This window comes from Pinus tabuliformis, chromosome 4_2 (genome assembly GCF_031772625.1).
Source record: "Pinus tabuliformis cultivar Carrire ecotype Pingquan chromosome 4_2, CPIR1, whole genome shotgun sequence".
Classification (NCBI taxonomy): Eukaryota; Viridiplantae; Streptophyta; class Pinopsida; order Pinales; family Pinaceae; genus Pinus; species Pinus tabuliformis.
In genome coordinates this window covers 1159470061-1159489543 of record NC_142304.1, presented here as the reverse complement: position 1 = coordinate 1159489543, position 19483 = coordinate 1159470061, and the positions used below count along the sequence as shown (strand labels likewise).

Sequence of the window (19483 nt, the reverse complement as noted above, 5' to 3'; positions counted from 1 at the left end):
AAAGAGGATTTTTGATTGTGGTTTAGGGGTTTTGGGGGGGAACTAAAGGTGTTTTCCCTCCAAAAACACCCTCTCCAAGCTATAAGAGATCCCTCTCACTCTCATTTGTCTCACACAACTGATTTGGAGTGTTTGTGAGTGTTTGTGAGTTTGTTTGTGAGCTTGGAGAGTGTGGAGTTTTTGCTGAAGTAGTCATCTTGGAGTGGGAGTTGGAGCTATTTTGGAGATAGTGTGTAGTTGTCAATGGAGTTGCCATCTTCAAGAGGAGGCTAAGGAAGCTAGTTTGCATTTCCAGGTAAGGATTTGCACTTGATAATTCCTCATTTGAGTCTGCTGTCCATGAATTTATTTTTTTTATGTGTGTTATAAACTTCTCACTTCTATGATCTATCATGTATGCTATAAACTCTCTAGCTCTATGCTATCAAATTTTGTAGCTTGCATGTGCATTTGTTTTCCTACATTTATCTTTGGTTTTCCATGTTGCTTAGCTGCAATTTTTTTTAAATGGCAGATTCCTTTGCAAATTGTTATTATTTCAAGCAAACATGGCTCCAAAAGGAAAGGACAGTGCATGGGCTCATTGTGATGTAATTGATGGAAAAATGATATGCAAATTATGCCATAAATCTATTGGATGTGGGGGTATTCTTAGGTTGAAACAACATTTGGCTGGGATCAGAGGCCAAGTAAAGCCATGGGATGCACCAAATGCACTGTTAGGTCCTATTAGGGCATAATACATTTCCAAGCTTGAAAAATTTTATGAGGATAAGGCTAGGGAGAAGGCCATCCAAGATGACATTGCAAGGAAGAGGGAATTATTAGAAGCCATGAAAGAGAGTGGGTATGATGATTATAAGATTCAAGACTCCTCTTCTATCCCTTCCACCAATGACCCCTTTCACTATGTTCATCCTTCTGTTGGCCCCCCATCAAAAGGAACAAAGAGAACAAACATCCAAATTTATTTCTCATCTTCTGCCAACATTGCCTCTTCTAATCCCACTTCCTCCCAGCCAAGTTCTCAACCCACTTTGGATCAACATTGGAAAAGACAATGCAAAAAAACTTCTCATCAATACATTGCTAGATGGTGGTATGATTCAGATATCCCATTTAATGCTGCTCGCTCACCTTATTACCAAGCTATGTGGGACTCTGTTATAGCTGCAAGAAAGGGCTTCAAAGGCCCTAGTATGCATGACTTGAGGGAAGCTCTTTTGCAAAAAGAGATATCTTCCATTGATGAGTATTTGGTTGAGTTTAAAGATTCATGGCTCAAAACAGGTTGTTCCATTATGTTAGATGGATGGTCCGATGGAAAGAACCGCACTATCATTAATTTCCTTGTTTCTTGCCCTCAAGGAACCATGTTTTTGAAATCAGTTGATGCATCTGATAAGGTAAAGGATGCAACCCTTCTATTTGAGCTTTTGGATAATGTTATTCAGGAAGTTGGGGAGTAGCATGTTGTGCAGGTCATCACTGATAATGCCTCAAACTATGTTCTTGCTAAAAAGATGGTTGAGACCAAATATAACACCATATTTTGGACTCCATGTGCTGCACATTGCATAGACCTCATGCTTGAGGATATAGCCAAAGTGGAGTGGGTAAAAAACACTGTAGAGCATGCCAAGTGCATTACAAAATACATTTACAACCACTCATGGGTATTGAACCTAATGAGGAAACGCACTGGGGGCAAAGAGCTTGTTAGGCCTGCAATTACGAGATTTTCAACTCACTTCCTCACGTTGCAATGTCTCAATGGTCAACATAAAAACTTGCAGAAAATGTTTTCCTCTGAAGAATGGTCTGAATCTCGGTGGGCTCGTAGACCAGATGGAAAAGACACCAAAAAGAAAGTGTTAAACACTTTTTTTGGAAAAAGTCTCTAGAGCTTGTGAAAATTACCGAGCCCTTTGTTAAGGTGCTAAGGTTGGTGGATGGGGAAAGATTGGCCATGGGCTACATTTATGAAGCTATGGATCAGGCAAAGGAGCAGATACGGGCAGCTTACAAGGACAGGTTAGCTAAATATGGCCGTATATGGGAGATCATTGATAACAGATGGAACAATCAACTCCATCGTCCTATACATGCAGCTGGGTATTTTTTTAACCCAAAGTATCACTATAAAAATCGGCTAGGAGATCTGCATGATGGGGAGGTCAGAGCTGGATTGATTGATTGCTTGGAGCACATGGTCCCTAGCCATGTAGACCAGTTGGAAATACATAGACAACTTACTGTTTTCAATATGGCAAGTGGTACTTTTGGCAAAAACTTGGCAAAGATGGCAAGAGATGTGGACCAACCAGGTAAGCAATTCCACAGTTAAAATTGTTTACGTTCTTTACAATTCAAATTATAAACTAAGTTACTAATTAATGTCTTTTTCTTTGCAGCACATTGGTGGGAGTCATTTGGTGGCTAGTGTCCTCAATTGCAAAGGTTTGCAATTAGAGTCCTCAGTCAAACTTGCAGTGCTTCAGGTTGTGAGCGCAATTGGTCTGTTTTTGAGCGCATACACACGAAGAAGAGAAACCGTTTGGAACAAAAACGGTTAAACGATCTTGTTTTTGTGCAATACAACCTTCCACTGAGGAGGAACCAAATGATGAGCAAATCACCTGATCTAGATCCCATTGTGTTGGACGATATTGATCCAACATCAGAATGGGTGGAGGAGACTGAAGATCCTGTGTTTGAGGCTGATTTTGATATCGACATGGCTTTAGCGGGGGATGAAGCAGATTATGTGGCGGCATCAGAACCAGGATCAGTAGCGGCATCAAGGAAAGGCAAAGAACCAATGGAAGGCACTAGTCGTGCAGGTCGACAAACTCGTGCTTCCATTAGGTCCACTTCTATTGTCATTGGTGGCATTGATACTGAGGTTGCAGATCAGGCTGAGGCATCCTCAGACTCTGAACCAGATGATGTCTATGTAGCTCCTGATGATGATCCTGTGTCTAGTAGTGGTGATGAACTTGATGATTGATCATGTGTACACTGTAGACTTGTAGTAGGCCAATGGCCTCATAGCTTGCAGCATTGTTTTTGGACTTTATAGGCCATTTAGAGCCTCATTTATTATGTATTTCGCTATTTTGTCGATGATATGTATTGTACTCAGTGCCATTTTGATATATTCACCTTTACATGTATATAAATGAGCAAACTTTGCATATTTTGTCTCTATTGGCTTGGAATCATGGTTTTACATCTTAAAAATAGTTTTGTTTCATTAAAAATTAATTATTTAATGTACTTTTTTAAAATCGGTCCGTTTAGACCAAACCAGTCCCGGTTAGACTGGTTCCGATCGGTAAACCGGTTCATTAGGTGGACCGGTCCGGTCACCGGTTCCGGTTTTAAAAACATTGTACCCATTAATATTTTAATTTTCCTAAGTTTAGACTTGGGAACCCCATTAAAAATATTAATTATTTTAATATTTCCTCATCTTGATGGAATTTCTCAAAACTATTTATGGGCCTTGGAGATCTCATGTGCCTTAGCCTCTCCTCCAAATTTCAAGGCTAGATCACATCTGATGCTACCAAAATTCAACACTCTCTCTTAGCGAGAAATGTGCTCTAGCAATGTTTCACTATAGAAACATCACACTGATCTTCCGCATCGGTACCTGTGTTGATGTTTGGTTTGCTGCCTCACATCCCCTGCATTGTTGCTTCCCGTACTGCTGCCCATGACACTGCCACCGTTGCTCCTATACTGCAGCTCCCTCTCAACCTACTGCATCATGCTACCCATAGCACTGCCACTGCTAACTGCTGCATTGCAACTTCTAATACTTATCCATTATTGAAATGGATTCTTTATGTAGTGACCATCTACTGAACTTCGAAAATAACCAGATCTAGATACGGTAATAACCAAAACAGAACAGAAAATACAGTATATACGGTAATAACCAAAACAGAACAGAATTACAGTAACTGCAAGGAATTTCGAATACCTACCTGGACTGCTGCCTGCTCCGATGTAGTTGATGACGCCGTGGTTATTCGGATCCGATTACCGGGAAACCAATTCCTCCCAGCCAATCCAGCAAGCTTCTCACCGAAGCTCACTGCCCCCGTGCCCAGAACCTCAGATCAATGTAAAGCTCCCTCTGGTTTAAACCTCCTGATTTCCTGGTTCTCCTCCTCTCCACTCTCCGTTTTTCTGTCCCCTTCTCAGCCATATCTCAGTGATTTTATAGTTAGGGCTAAGCGGTGGCTGCCCTGTACACCGACTCCACCGCTTACTCTCGCGGTGACAGCTTCCTCCAGCTGTGAGTCATCCTCCCGTACAGAAGTTTCTGTTATGCGTTAAGCTTAGATCTTTTATGCGATGGTTTATATTTATAAGATTGAAGGTAATATACATTTGATCATTATATACATATTAATAATATTTATGTTATATGACATACTTTGTACCTTATGTATATATATATACTTTGTTTTATTTATATATATATATTTTTCTAATATATAAAGTTTATTTATACTTGCTTTAATATAACTTTAAAACTTTAGATTAATTAATTAGTTATTGGTACCATACTAAATCTTTATTCTATTTTATAATTATCATTTTTATTCCTTTATTATTATATTTTAGTATTATTGTTTTTTATACATGGACACATAATATGTGCAATTAAAGATGGGTCGTTACATACACTCCCCCTTCAGAAAACTTCGTCCCGAAGTTAGAGAGTTTTAAGTTTATGATTGCGATGGATAAATTTTACCGTATCCAAGTTCCCAAGCTATTCTAAAATCATCATATCCTTCCTAATCTCTTCCGCTCCCATCCTATCCGTCCTCTACTGGAGTATGCCATGGCGTCAGTTTTACTGACCTAACCATTCATAAACTCTAAGGTGGCAGCGTCGATTATACCGATCTGATTCCTAGTAGGCATCCGGCAGTCATCATCACACGTCTAGGGGAGCGTGATTCACACAGTCCTCCCATGACCCCAGGGTTCGGAGGATAAACGGTGGGCAACACCTCCACCCCTCTCAATAGAACTTAGGGCTAACACCCTATCATAGAATCACTTGGGTCTTTAATTGTTCTGAGGTTCTGTCATCACGTGGTCTCCCGGTAATCGAATACTTGAATCTGCAGTCATACACTCCCTCATGCATTCGTAAAATGTGCATCAGCATATTCAAATAACTCATGTATTATCCACATATGATACTACAGTATAACATATTTTACCATTTTCTATGCATGTCTTTTGACTTCTATCTAAAATGTATTCACTTCTTGATTTCTATGCCATTGATCATATTGACATGTAAAAACAAAACAAATTTACAATATCTTAATTTCCATTAGAAGTAAAATCCTTTAACTGTCTTAACTTTCCTTCGACAACTATAAAAATGAACCACATATCGTTTTGGTATCCATGTACCAGCAGAATTTAAACATATATTATGTCACAAAATTCCACGTTTATTTATAATCATTCAAAATGTTTCTGGGTTTCTGATTGCAGTGAAGTAAATATATACTAAACATAGTTTAAATTTCTTTCAAAATTGACATAGATTAGGGTATCTTTGACATATGTCCTCAGCATTTTCCCAAGTTGCTGATCCATAACATATATTCGCAACATGCCTTCAAGTATTTTACTCTTTCAATCGGCCCATCAGTCTCAAGATGGTAAGCAATGCTTAATTTTAACTGAGTACCTAAGGTTGTCTGAATATGTCCAAACACTAGAGACAATACAGAAGGAGAAACAACAATTGCTATCCCTGATTATCGACCAAAATAAACAGATATGAAAACAGGATCAAAAGTTAAGTAAAAGAAAAGAGTGAGCATAAATGTGCAGCAATCACAACTGAAGCAACGACTACAGAGGGGATCCATCAGAGAAGTTAGCAGAGGCTTTGTCACGTTTAAGCATTTAATACTAAGAAATTGAAAAATCTCAGAAAGATGCTTTCTATAAAGAATAATGAGATAAGGGATTTCAAGGGTGATTTAGTAGATAAAAATGCGATCATCCATAAGGATCAAGAAATAAAGGCTAAAATGCAAAAAGGATTTGACTAGATCAGAAACCAATTAACAGGTACACAGTCACTGATTGAAGCCTAAGAAGTTACTTTAAGATGAAATAAGTAATAATGTTGCTGAAAAGTGGAAATCAATTCTTGTGATTGGAGAAGAAGCACTATTGTTACAGAATACAGAGCGGTCAATTAAGACAGGTTCAGGCTCATTTGGGAGACAACCTACCAATTGCTATCAACTGGTAAAATATCTGAATTCCAGGAGTAAAGAACAACTCAGAAAGCAAGTGTGCAGGACAGGACTCTGGTGTTTATGGAGGCCAACAAAATCATTATGAAAAGGAATTTTATACAAGTACAAGATAATTTAAGTTGGTCAAAAAAAAGAGGTTGATGCTTTTAATGCAAAAACTTTCATATTTTGGAAGCAATGGGATTGCCATCCTGCTGGGACAAGGAAGGAAAATTATTACCTCCAAATGTTTACAGGTATCCGTTCCTTAAGTCAAGGCAGATTCAAAGTGATTCCTTAGATATGACTGGCAAATTGAGTGGACATGATTAGTGGATAAAATGATGAATGACTTTTATATCCAATGACAAGTTCAAATGGTGTTTCCTACTGTACCAGCGTATCAAAAGTAGACTGAGTTCGATTATCTTATAAGTTTCTCAACCACTACAACAGAGTTCATTATTCAGTTAAAGTAGGACAGATGACAACTTATGATTGGACCGTGGAAGACATTTTCTTTTGAATATTAGATCCTAGAAAATGCCTTTTGCAACAATTAGTTGTTATGAGCTTTTTGTAAAAAAAATCCATGAATAACTCATGAAATGGGTTCATTTTTTTGGAGAGAAAAGTTTCTAATTTGAATTCAAAGTCACTACTTTCATAAAGCTTTAATCAAAAGATTCCTCATTCAGCATATGACAGTTTGTTCTCTTTTGTGGATGTTTGCATTTTGTAAGTTTCATACTTTATTTCATGTGAACACTTTGAAGTTATATGAAACACCTGAGAGGTTAAGCTGAGGATCAGTTCCCTTATATCTCCCAGCCAAGTTATATTTTATACCGAGATCTATGATATAATCAGGTTGTTTGTATCATACCTCTCCAGACATAGATTGATGCCTTGATTTCATGTGACTAAATTCTGTTCTTTTGTTAAACCATTATAATATTACTCTGTGTATTTCTGCTATATCAGATAGCAGATATATTCAGGTGAATATTGAAGAAATCTGTTATATTTCTTCATTCTTCTTTCATTATTCTCAGTTTTCAGATATGAAACATATAGACATGGCCCATACTACATCTTAATTCCCTAGGGAGGCAGTCAAGACCTTTCACATGGAACTGTAGACTCTCTCTCTCTCTCTCTCTCTCTCTCTCTATATATATATATATATACTGATTTCTTCATGCCACCTCAAGATAGTCAAAATTTGCTTAATGGACCCTTCAGTTTCACCTTAGGTATACTTGGGATTAGTTTATTAAAAACAGGGATTTCGAATTGAAGTACAGAAGCACAAAACTGCATGTATGACCTTATACAGTGCATAATTTAGGAAATATTGTATATACTTTACAGCACATGACACTATGATTAAGGAATAGAAGTCATTTCCAAATACATCTCATCAGGTGATAGAAAATCTAAGGCATAGTAATCACGAGCCATAGCTTCATAGTCCCGGTTAACCATGTGACTACATGACCAATGATGGCTCCACTTCCATTCCCCGCTTTCTTCCTTGCCAATTTCATTTAAGTTGAAGTTTAGAGTTGGTTTAGTTCACATTCAAACACTTCTGTTTCATTTTCAGCAACACTAATAAGGATGAGTCTACATTGTAATTATAATAAATCTGATGGCGTTCAAATTGCATTGTCGATCTGTCAGTTAACAATGTGCAACAAATGCTAGCTGACTAACAAAGTAATCATCAACCGGGGAAATCTAAGGATTCGCCTATTCTACACGCACACACATTGTTAAGCATCTTGGTATCATCCTAAAGCAATTTGAATTCTGTCTGCAAGCTTTGTTCAAGAACTGCTCAATTTGAAGAGGACTTTGCTAGGAGTTTAAGCCAATCACTAGCCAAATTTCAGAATTCAGCAGGAAAAATTGTGCTTGATTTTTCTGCCTGACCATTAGCAATCTATTCTGTCTTACAAATGCTATAATTATGAGTGTAAATCCTCCTTTCTATTCTTATTCAATGTTGGCAGCGTATGCCTTTCACAGAAAGGAAGTGGATTCATTCTTATATTTATCTTTTCTTAGGATTTATATTTTTGAAATATTTTTGTAACAGGTTTGGAATGCTCTGTTTCTTTGATAAAACTTTCCAAAGTACATCCAGGTTGTAATTCTATTTTCTTGAGTTCAGCTGTCACTTCCTATATACGATTCATTTTTATTCAGTGATGTTCTGTTTGTGCCAACTATGTTATATATATATATAACCTGTCTTTTTGGAAATATTAGCTGATGTACCTGCTGTAGTTTTATTATACTGAGCATATGATGCTTCTATAATCCTACACTTTAGGACATGGTTACGAACTGTAATGGTTTGGGAAAGAACTTTTAGATAGTTATAATGACAAATCTTTTGCTGGTCATGAAAACTATACTAATGGCAAATTTTTCCAGTTGAGGGGTTTCACTCATCATTCCAAAATCCAAAAGTGCAAGCTTTCCATCGGCTGTGGTAAGAAGATTCCCAGGATGTGGGTCTGCATGAAAATAGCCATGTTCCAGTAGCTGCCTGAGACTACACTGGATGCCTATGTTCACCATGCCTATAAGCTTCAGGCCTTGACTTTGTATAGCTTCCTGCTCATTCAGCTTGACATCATCTATCTAATCCATTGTCAAAACTTTCATACTGGTATAATCCCAGAAGATTTCAGGGACAAGGACATCTGGCCTGTCTCCATACAGCCTTTTAACCCTTATTGCATTTTTAGCTTCCTGTACATAGTTGAGTTCCTGGTATACTCTTCTAGCAAACTCATCCAATGGCTTCTTTAATCTCAGGTCTTTGTACTTTAACAGCAACCAATTTGCCAGAGTATCGTAGGCGAGCTTTATAAACTTGGTCCAAACGAACCAATGTATTCCGATGCCATGGTATGATATCGATGTTCTTCTAACTTTTAGTAAAACAGACCAGACTCCAAACAATACAAACTAAAATATATGTTTCCTATTACACAAGGTCAACTTACGTATTATAACGATGGTTAGGCTGTCATAGGCAAAACGTTGCTACTTTTTAATGGTTATAAAGACATTATAATATTGGTACTAGCATAACAGTGAATACTCAACAGATACAACTTTATCCTCCAAATACAAACACAGAACTTGGTGTCCAAGAGCTGACAACAGGAAGATTAATTGGACGGGAATTGACTGCAAAATCCTACGCATGCTGACCTTTCCTAGCCATTAAAACAAAATACTTATCAACGATATTGAATATGCTGTTGACAGAGAATGAACTGGCTAATCTGGACAGTACATATCATTCTGAAGTCAAATAAGAGGTGGGAATGATTTAATATCTACTTTTAGCTATTGGATTTCTCTTCTTTTTTTTTGTCAGCAAAAAAATATTTACTCCTCTTTATAGTCATGGGCAAAATGCTTTTTCAAAAGTAGCTCAAACACGGGAGCCTTTCACAAGAAATTTCAATCAATAAGCCTTACACAGGGAATTCAGTCAACAATAAAATGCCATAGACAAATAGTTTCAATCATTAAGGCCATCCTTACAAAATTTCAAACAACGAAATCAAGCTTTTCACGTGCAATTTCACAGAACTAGATAATTCCTAAATGCTGCAAACCGATCATTCCATGCAACAATTTGTCAAACCAAATAATACATTAAAATCATATCAACTTTATTATTGTACCTGGTCATATTGGGATAACATCATTTATTGCCTATCACCGCAAGTTTTGTTACTCAAACTTATTATTATTTTTCTTTGACTGTTGTTAATGTGGAAGCATTCATGACAAGTCAAAGTACGAATGTGAACAGCACACACCATGGAGGATTCAAACAAGATCAAAAATGGAGCATGGATGTAAGGCAAAGTGAAATAGCATGGGCACAGAAGAGCATGCTTGTGCAAAAACAGCTTGGAGCACTGTGGAGTAGCACACAATCGGAGGAAAAGGCACACTAGAGAGATAGACCAAGTAGATGAAGAAAAGTGCAAAGGATGGATTCCGGCAAGAAGATTAGTAGATAGCAGAATTATTTTTCTTTTCAGTTAACGATATAGATTCAATAAGTTAGAATTATTTGTCTTTATTATGCCCCATTTGTAGACATTCTATGAAAATTGAAGTTGAAACTGTTGACTGCATATTACAACCCTTTGGTCAAGATGCTATGTTTCATTTCATGGTTGATATTATCTACTACAGTTTATTGATGACAAATGTTATATGTGTTGAAACTTGAAACTTGAAGATTGATGTTATGATTGATCATTTGATGACAAAGCTATAACTTATAACTGCCAGATGCTTGATGTTAATTGAGTACTAAAAGGTTGATGTTAATGATATCATTAATCTACTACCATGATACCCTGTGTAATGCCTTCCCCAATTCTCGAGCTATAGGTTCGTCACCGTCTAGGGCATCAAAACTGTCTGAGTCACATCCTTACCTGCCCATGTCGAAGCAACGTCCGATAATGAAGAGCAAAACCCAAACTTCAATGATAAAAGTTGACAAAACCCCCGCAAAATATGCCACCACTAAAGAAAGCATTCTGACAGAAGAGGCAGAGAACTTTACTGAACAGTACCAACGGTTGCCAAAAGCCAAAACAAGCAATTCACAAGTACAATAGCTACTGATCGGCGATAGAATCAAAATGAAAACAACTCGGAATTAGATGAGGCCTCAAATGTCAAATATAATAGTTAGAGAATCACACTGTGAAACTTATTTGTTTCCACCGACATAAGGGCCATGAAGGAGGTAGAATAAACAAAACAGAGGCTTAAAATTTCAAAAAAAATTGTATTTTCAACAAAATTGATGGACTAAATTGCCAGGAATTGAAAATAAAGGTAACTCATCGGTGATATGCAATACATTTCATGAACGGTGGAACGGCAAAAGCTAAAAATGTCCATAAATAAAAAAAAAACGAACTACACCATGGATGGCGAATTTTATCAATTCTTGCACCTTCGCCACTTAAAATTAACCGAATTCGGTCAAAGCATGCAAAACTAGGTCCTCGCTGCTCTGATGGTCAGTTGTGGAGACTTGTCAAAAGGAGGTCGCGAGTTCGATCGACCGCATGAAAAGGAGAAATGAGAAGAAGAAAAGCGAAAATGCAGTAACAAAAACACAACGAAACAGTGACGTGACCTCAATTTAGGTTTTGAAGCGGCTTCGATATCTGAAATATCATTTTTCCAAAGAGTTCACGTAACAAGGATTTCTTGAAAAGATGTAATAAAGGCAAGATTAACCCTAGCACTCCCTTGGAGAATGCATGATTCCATACAGTACCCAAATAAGGGCATGAAATTAGCCCCTTACACAATAAGACAGAGATATTACCAGAAAATAGAGATATCTCCAGGGACTGAAAAACCCGCTAGAGTTGAAGGTTTGTAAAATATAAATTCATGGATGTAAAATCTAATAAAATTTTCAAGAATAGGTAGGCATATAATACTAGCCTCTAAAAATACAGGAGACGTGATTAGTTTCAAAACCGGCCAGATTTTCAATAAGATATAAAAACAAAATCAAAAATGATAGAGACAATGAAAAGACAAGGAAATATATGTGCCGTTACCTGGACTAGAGATTATCCATGTATCCAAATCGTGCCCTTCTGGGGAGTTCTCGTCACAAGAAGAAGAAGAAGAAGGAGGTGAAGCCAAAGGCGAGGACTTTAATTTAGAGCCGTTGTAGTGCTTGTTAACCGCATAGTAGAAATAGAGAGCCGGCAGAGTATCACACAATTTATGGTCGCCTTCGTCTTCAGAATCAAACCCAAAACCAAATCCGAGGTCGATGCATCCCCTGAGTTCATCCACGTCATCATCAGTCAGGCTCTTGGACTTTCTCAGTTTCGATTGTTGATCCTTCTTTCGAATCCAAGCCTCCTGCCGACACGATTCACTCGACCATGACTGATGCTTCAGAAGCCTTCTTGGAGGAGGAGGAAGGGACTTCTTCTTCTTCGCTTCTCCTACCACACGAATACCGTTATTTCCTGTTTCGATACCATCCGTCTGTGTGGCCTTCAAAGGCGCTTCAAAGCGCATTACAGCCATGTTAGGACTGGGGGTTTCTGCACCTTCCGGATCTATAATTTCGTGCGAAGTTACAAACGATTCCACCCTCGTAACTACGATAATTCTATTAAATTTCGTGCTGACCGAGGAAGTCTCCTGATGCCAAACTAAATTTGATTGCATCTAATTATTTTTTTTTTTTATTACAAAAAAAAATGGTGTCGGTTGTTCAATATTTGGGCTACCCTGGCTTCTGTGATCCGCAATCATTCATCACCAGCCCCTGCCCCAAAATTTAGGGATTTACACGCAATTTGAGCCCTCTCGTCTCCGACTGCCGCCATTATTTACTAATAAAACACAATTCGTCGATCTTATTTATGGAATTAAACCACAAAATTTACACAAGCGTAGGGCCTGTGAGGTCGCAGGGTTTGAACGACGCTCTGATACCATATGTAGTGACCATCTACTGAACTTCGAAAATAACCAGATCTAGATACGGTAATAACCAAAACAGAACAGAAAATACAGTATATACGGTAATAACCAAAACAGAACAGAATTACAGTAACTGCAAGGAATTTCGAACACCTACCTGGACTGCTGCCTGCTCCGATGTAGTTGATGACGCCGCGGTTATTCGGATCCGATTACCGGGAAACCAATTCCTCCCAGCCAATCCAGCAAGCTTCTCACCGAAGCTCACTGCCCCCGTGCCCAGAACCTCAGATCAATGTAAAGCTCCCTCTGGTTTAAACCTCCTGATTTCCTAGTTCTCCTCCTCTCCACTCTCCGCTTTTCTGTGTCCTTCTCAGCCATATCTCGGTGATTTTATAGTTAGGGCTAAGCGGTGGCTGCCCTGTACACCGACTCCACCGCTTACTCTCGCGGTGACAGCTTCCTCCAACTGTGAGTCATCCTTCCGTACAGAAGTTTCTGTTATGCGTTAAGCTTAGATCTTTTATGCGATGGTTTATATTTATAAGATTGAAGGTAATATACATTTGATCATTATATACATATTAATAATATTTATGTTATATGACATACTTTGTACCTTATGTATATATATATATACTTTGTTTTATTTATATATATATATTTTTCTAATATATAAAGTTTATTTATACTTGCTTTAATATAACTTTAAAACTTTAGATTAATTAATTAGTTATTGGTACCATACTAAATCTTTATTCTATTTTATAATTATCATTTTTATTCCTTTATTATTATATTTTAGTATTATTGTTTTTTATACAGGGACACATAATATGTGCAATTAAAGATGGGTCGTTACACTTTACCATCCGCATCTTCTCCATGAAATGAACAAACTTTATTCTTTCCTAGAGCCTTGGTGAGGATGTCTGCCAGTTGTTCTCCAGTAAGAGTGTATCTCAACTATATTGCCCCTCGTTGGACACAATCTCTGACAAAGTGACACTTGATATCAATGTGCTTCGACCAATCATGAAATACTGGATTCTCAGAGAGCTTCATGCAACTCTGACTATAACACATGATCCTAGTCGCTTCCATCCTTCTCCTGAATAGATTCACAAGCAATTTCCTAAGCCATATGGCTTCGCAAAAAGTTTTGCTAGCTGCCATATATTATGCTTCAGCTAAGCTCAGAGCCACGGATTTTTGTTTCCTCCTGCACCAGGAGGTCATTCATGATCCAATGTTGAAGCAGTACCCAGTTGTAATTTTTCGATCTACTGAACTTCCAACCCAATCTGTGTCAATGAACCCACTTAGCCTGATGTCATTGCCTCTAGTGTACAATAGTCCATGTTCGATTGTTCGTTGTATGTACATGAGAACATGTTTGGCTGCTGCCCAGTGCACCCTCTTAGGTTCTACCATGAACTGACTGAGGGTGTTGACTGTGTAACAAATGTTTGGCCTGATATTGAGTAGATACATCAGGGACCCTATGAGCTGCTTGTATAAGGTGGGATCAACATCTTTATCTTCTAATGCATCAATCTTCTTCCAGTTGATGATCATTTGAGTAGCCATACGCCTACAGTCCTGCATCCTGAATCTCTTCAAGATTTCTGTGGCATATCTCCCTCGTCCTAGGAAGGTCTCTCCCTTCTGATGCCAAACTTCCAACCCAATAAAATAATGCATCTGTCCCAAATCCTTCATGTCGAATTATGTGGCGAGGTTCTTCTTGCAGTCTTTGATGAGCCTAGATGATCTAGTCAGGAAGAGATCATCCACATATAACACTAGGATTAGAGGCTCATTCTCTACAACCAGATAGTAGAGATTAAGGTCTACATCACTCTTGACAAACCCCATCTTCTGCAAGTAGCCATCATTTCAACCGTGCCATGCCCTAGGTGCCTGTTTCAGCCCATACAAGGCTTTCTTTAATCTGCATACATGAGATTTCTTCTAATGTGTCTCAAAACCTTCTGGTTGTTCGATGTATCCTCTTCTATTACCCCGTACAAAAATGTCGTCTTGACATCCATCTGATGAATCTCCCACCCCATCCGCGCTGCAAGAGATATCACGGTCCTAATAGAAGTATACCTGGCTACTCGAGCGAAGGTTTCTTCGTAGTCTATCCCTTCCTTCTGAGCATACCCCTTAGCCACAAACCTGGCTTTGTATTTCTCTACACTGTCGTCTGCAGCATATTTGACCTTGTAGATCCATCTCGAACCTACCATTCATCGTACCACTTCCCAAACATCATTGACCATTATGGAGTTGTATTCCTCCACCATAGCATCTACCCATACTTGATGTTGAACGACCTCCTAAAAACTAGAAGGTTCCCCAACCTAAGCTACTAAGGCCTGGTATCTGTCTAGCTGTCTTCGCTCCCTTTTACTATTCCTGGGTGCACCAATGAAGTCTTCTGCATCCCGTAGAATTTGTCGGAGTTCCCAACTCGTTCTTCCACTAGTAGTAGGTACATCTATCAACTCCTCTTCTTTCTGAGATTCCTCCTGTTTTGAAGCCTTGTCTTCAAGAAGATTTCTGGTACCAATTTCCGCTGGTTGAAGTGGTCTGACCAACGACTCGTCTTTCGACTGCTCCTCACAAGGCATTTCTCGGGATTATATGAAAGCTCTATCCTCCATGAACTCTACATCCCACCGAACTACTACCTTCCTACACCCTGGAAGATAGACTCTATATGCCTTAACATTCTCGCTATATCCCACAAGATATCCTTTGTCAGCAGTTTGATCCAATTTCTTTCTCTTCTCTTCGGGTATACGACAATATACTAAATGTGAAGATTCTATCACTGCAACAACTGATTTATTTTACCTACTTATTTTCCCAATAAGTTATTTATGAAAATCCTTGAGTAAACATTAAAATAAATTTTACTGCAAATATCACACCATAATACAGAAACAAACACATGCACAAGAATCAACACATCGACACAGATATTTTGGACAACAGTCCCCGAAAAAACCCAATGTGGGAAAACCAATGCAGCAAGGGAGGATTTTATTATTCAGCAATTCTTCAACACAACTGGGTGTCAAACTAGCTTACCCAACAGAGAGAAAAATTTTCAGCACTTCTCCTAGTCTCAGCGTCAGCCTGGCTTACCTTTGCGTAGCTCCCAGACCCTCTGCGTCAGCCCCTGCCTCTCTGCGTCACCCACGCAGACCCTCCAGTGACTACGCAGTCTGCTGCCTCTGCGTCTGCCTCTCCAACCTCTGCGCTGGTCTTCTAGTGTTGTTCTCAAGTCTTTGTTTCGTACTTGCTACCTCCTGCTGCTCTCCAGACCACTAGTTTGAATTTCTCAGCTAACCCCATTCCAGAAATCGAACTGACTAGTCTCCCTTAATGTGTTCTCCAACTGACCCTCAAGCCTCTTCTTATACTTTTCTGGTTGGTCCATCAACGACTGAGATTAAATCTCTAATCAACGGCTAAGATTAGATTTGGCTTGATCCATGACTTTTGGAACCTTCTAACCCAGTTTAGACTTAGGACCTCCATTAAAAATATTAACCATTTATGGGTCTTGGAGATCTCATGTGCTATAGCTTCTCCACCAATTTTCATGGCTAGAGAACATCCGATGCTACCCCAAATCAACACTAAACTCCCAAATATCCTGAAATGACTGACTTCAGGTGTCTTCCCAGTGAAGACCTTCTCCAAAGAGAATTCGCCCAATGCCTTGTGAGGAGTCTTGTTTTGGACATAAACTGCAATGTTGCATACTTCTGCCCACAGGTATTTAGGCATATCCTAATCATACAGCATTGCCCTAGCTGCTTCCACAATAGTCCTGTTTTTCCTTTCTGCTACCCAATTCTGCTTCCACAATAGTCTTGTTTTTCCTTTCTGCTACTCCATTCTACTCCGGATTGTAGGGAGTTGTCCACTCTCTTCTAATGCCTTCCTTGGCGCAAAAATCGGTGAAGTCCTTGTCAACATACTCTCCACCATTGTCCAAGCGCAACACTTTTATCTTCTTTCCTGTCAGATTCTCCACTAGAGCCTTGAACTCTTTGAATTGACCGAAAACCTCATACTTGGTTTTCAAAAAGTAGATCCAAGTCTTCCTGGAATGATCATCAATGAAGGTGGCGAAGTACTCGGCACCACTAAGAGATTTTGTGGACATCGGTCCGCAAATGTCTGAGTGTATCAATCCTAGCACACTCTTCGCCCTATTGTTACTTCTAGAAAATGCAACATTTGCATACTTGCCCAGAGCATACCCTTTGCATACACCATCTCGTTCGGTACTTAGTTCTGGAACTCCTTACACAAATTATTAGAGCCCCATGGTGTAAGTGTCCCATCCTCTTGTGCCATAGCTCATTCAAGTCTTTGTCTCCATTACTGCCTATCAATGCCATTGGTGATTCTAGTTGTAACCTATACAACCTGTTACTTCTGATTCCAATCTGAGCCTTCTTTTTCCAACTTGGGTGTTTGGCATATACTTTCTCCTTAATGAAGACAATGTCATAGCCCTTGTTTTGAAGTTGAGATACGGAAACTAAGTTCATCCCCAATCCCGGCACATGCAACACATTGGTTTTCCGAAGTCACTCTCCTGCTTCAGTTTGAAAAAGTTTGGTACCTTTTCCTACTGGAGTACACTTTGCCTTATTCCCTATGGTGATTTGAAAATTCATTCTTTCTTCCTGACAATCTAAAAAACATTCTCGGATTCCTGTCATATGCCAGGAAGCTCCACTGTCTATATATCAAACCTCTGAGGAGGCAGAGCTTGCAAGGCAAGCGGCTTCTTCCAATCTGGAAGCTAACATCAAATATTTGTCCCTTGTGCATTCTTCTGGAAATCTGCACGAGTCCCCTTGAGTGGATGCCTTTGCATCATGTTCTAGACCCATAATCGATTTTCCTTTTCTGATACCATGTGAAAATTTCTAAACTGAAATTCTATCACTGCAGCAACTGATTTATTTCATCTACTTATTATTCTCAATAAGTTATTTACGAATTCCTTCAGCAAATATTAAAATAAATTCTACTTCAGTTATCACACAATTACCCAAAGAAAAATACATGCACAAGAATCAATCACATCGACACAGTTATTTTTGGACAATTGTCCCTAGAAAAACCTAATGCGGGAAAACGGGTGCAGCAGATGAGGGCTTTATTAATCTTCAGCAGCAATTGCTTTTACAAGGAATGATATTACAGAGAAACTTTCCATTTGAGACGATCTAACACTTTGGAGACCCTCCTCCCACTTCTGCATCACCCCTACGTCACTCAGATTGACCCAACATGGCTCTAAGTGGCTCTGTGTCCCTTTGCGTTAGTCTACGTAGGCCCTGCGTCTCTCCTCTGGACTACGTCTCTCATTCTACGCTGTCTTCCACTGCCCCTGCATCACCTCCTCCTCAATCACTGCCTATTTTTGAAGCCCTCCTCTTCCTCCACCCTGCAACTCCCTCTAAAATCAATCTCCTCTTTCTTGAGATTCGAATTTCCTTGAGATACTGAGTATCTGCCGATGTATCTCCAAAGGACCCTCAAGTCTTCTCTTATACTTGTTGATGATTCAACGGCCGAGATTAAGTCCCTAATCAACGGCTAAAATGAAAACAGAATTGATCCTCGTCTCTTAGAAGCTTCTCACCCAGTTTTATATTAATACCCATTAATATTTTAATTTTCCTAAGTTTAGACTTAGGAACCCCATTAAAAATATTAATTATTTTAATATCTCCTCATCCAGATGGAATTTCCAAAACGATTTATGGATCTTTGAGATCTCATGTGCCTTAGCCTCTCCTCCAAATTTCAAGGCTAGAGCACATCCGATGCTACCAAAAATCAACACCAACAGCCAAGATTAAAACTTAACCAAGGGCTAGGATTATTTCCCAGTCAATCTGTGTGAGTTTCTAGATTATTCTCACCATGGCTTAATTAAATTTGATTAATTAACTAGTTTTCCTAAGTTTAAATTTAAGAAACATTAAAAAATAGGTTAATAATCTAATTAAGTCATAGCTAGGTGAAATTTCCATAAACGATTTATGGGTTTTGGAGATCTCATCTATTCTAGCCTCTCCACCAAGTTTCTTGACTAGAACACATTCAATGCTACAAAACCTAACAACCTAACTAGTGCCTCTCTAGGCTAGCAAAGCTAGAAGAAGGACTCCTTGATATAGCAAAAATCTCAAAATCAAATTTATCGTGACTCCATTCATCCCAATGGGCTAGGCACTAATCCTTGTCCCTAGTGATCACCCTAAAACTTCATCTTTAACTTCTTCACAAATTTTTGGCCCTAGCCTTAGACAGCCTAGCTAGGGCATTGTTACCACTCAAACCAACAAGGAACCTAAAAGGGGTTCTTAAGAGGGAAACTGCTAGGTCAAGGGCAACGGTGGAGGCTTAATCCACTATCACCACAGCTAAGTCTCCTTGCTCTTTACGGACTTTCAGCGATGGGAGGAGTCTCGTTAGTGTAGGGATCACTTTGTAAAGTAGATGTCAATGGATAGGTGAGGAGTGACCCTGAAAACCCTTTCCCAAGGATAGAATGAAAAATGGAACTTCCTAGCTCTTTAAGCAAGGGACTTGGTCCACCAGGGGTAAGGGGT

General features: G+C 38.9%; 2 protein-coding genes across 2 annotated transcripts in view; both read right to left on the bottom strand.

Moving 5' to 3' along the window:
- LOC149173783 (MLO-like protein 1) overlaps positions 1–19483 on the bottom strand; it is a 525125-nt gene that overhangs the window by 403132 nt on the left and 102510 nt on the right. The window lies entirely within an intron of this gene.
- Positions 8952–13160, bottom strand: LOC149173784 (uncharacterized). Its single transcript, XM_089428089.1, has 2 exons — positions 11936–13160; positions 8952–9244 (listed from the first exon to the last, which is right to left on the bottom strand). The coding sequence occupies exons 1-2, from the start codon at positions 12561–12563 to the stop codon at positions 8952–8954; spliced, it is 921 nt and encodes a 306-aa protein (XP_089284215.1). The 5' UTR covers positions 12564–13160.

Coding starts and splice junctions, on each gene's coding strand:
- LOC149173784 (XM_089428089.1), bottom strand. CDS start 12,563: ATGCAATCAAATTTAGTTTGGCATCAGGAGACTTCCTCGGTCAGCACG. Junction 9,245..11,935: donor ATGGATAATCTCTAGTCCAG/GTAACGGCACAT, acceptor TTTTACTAAAAG/TTAGAAGAACATCGATATCA.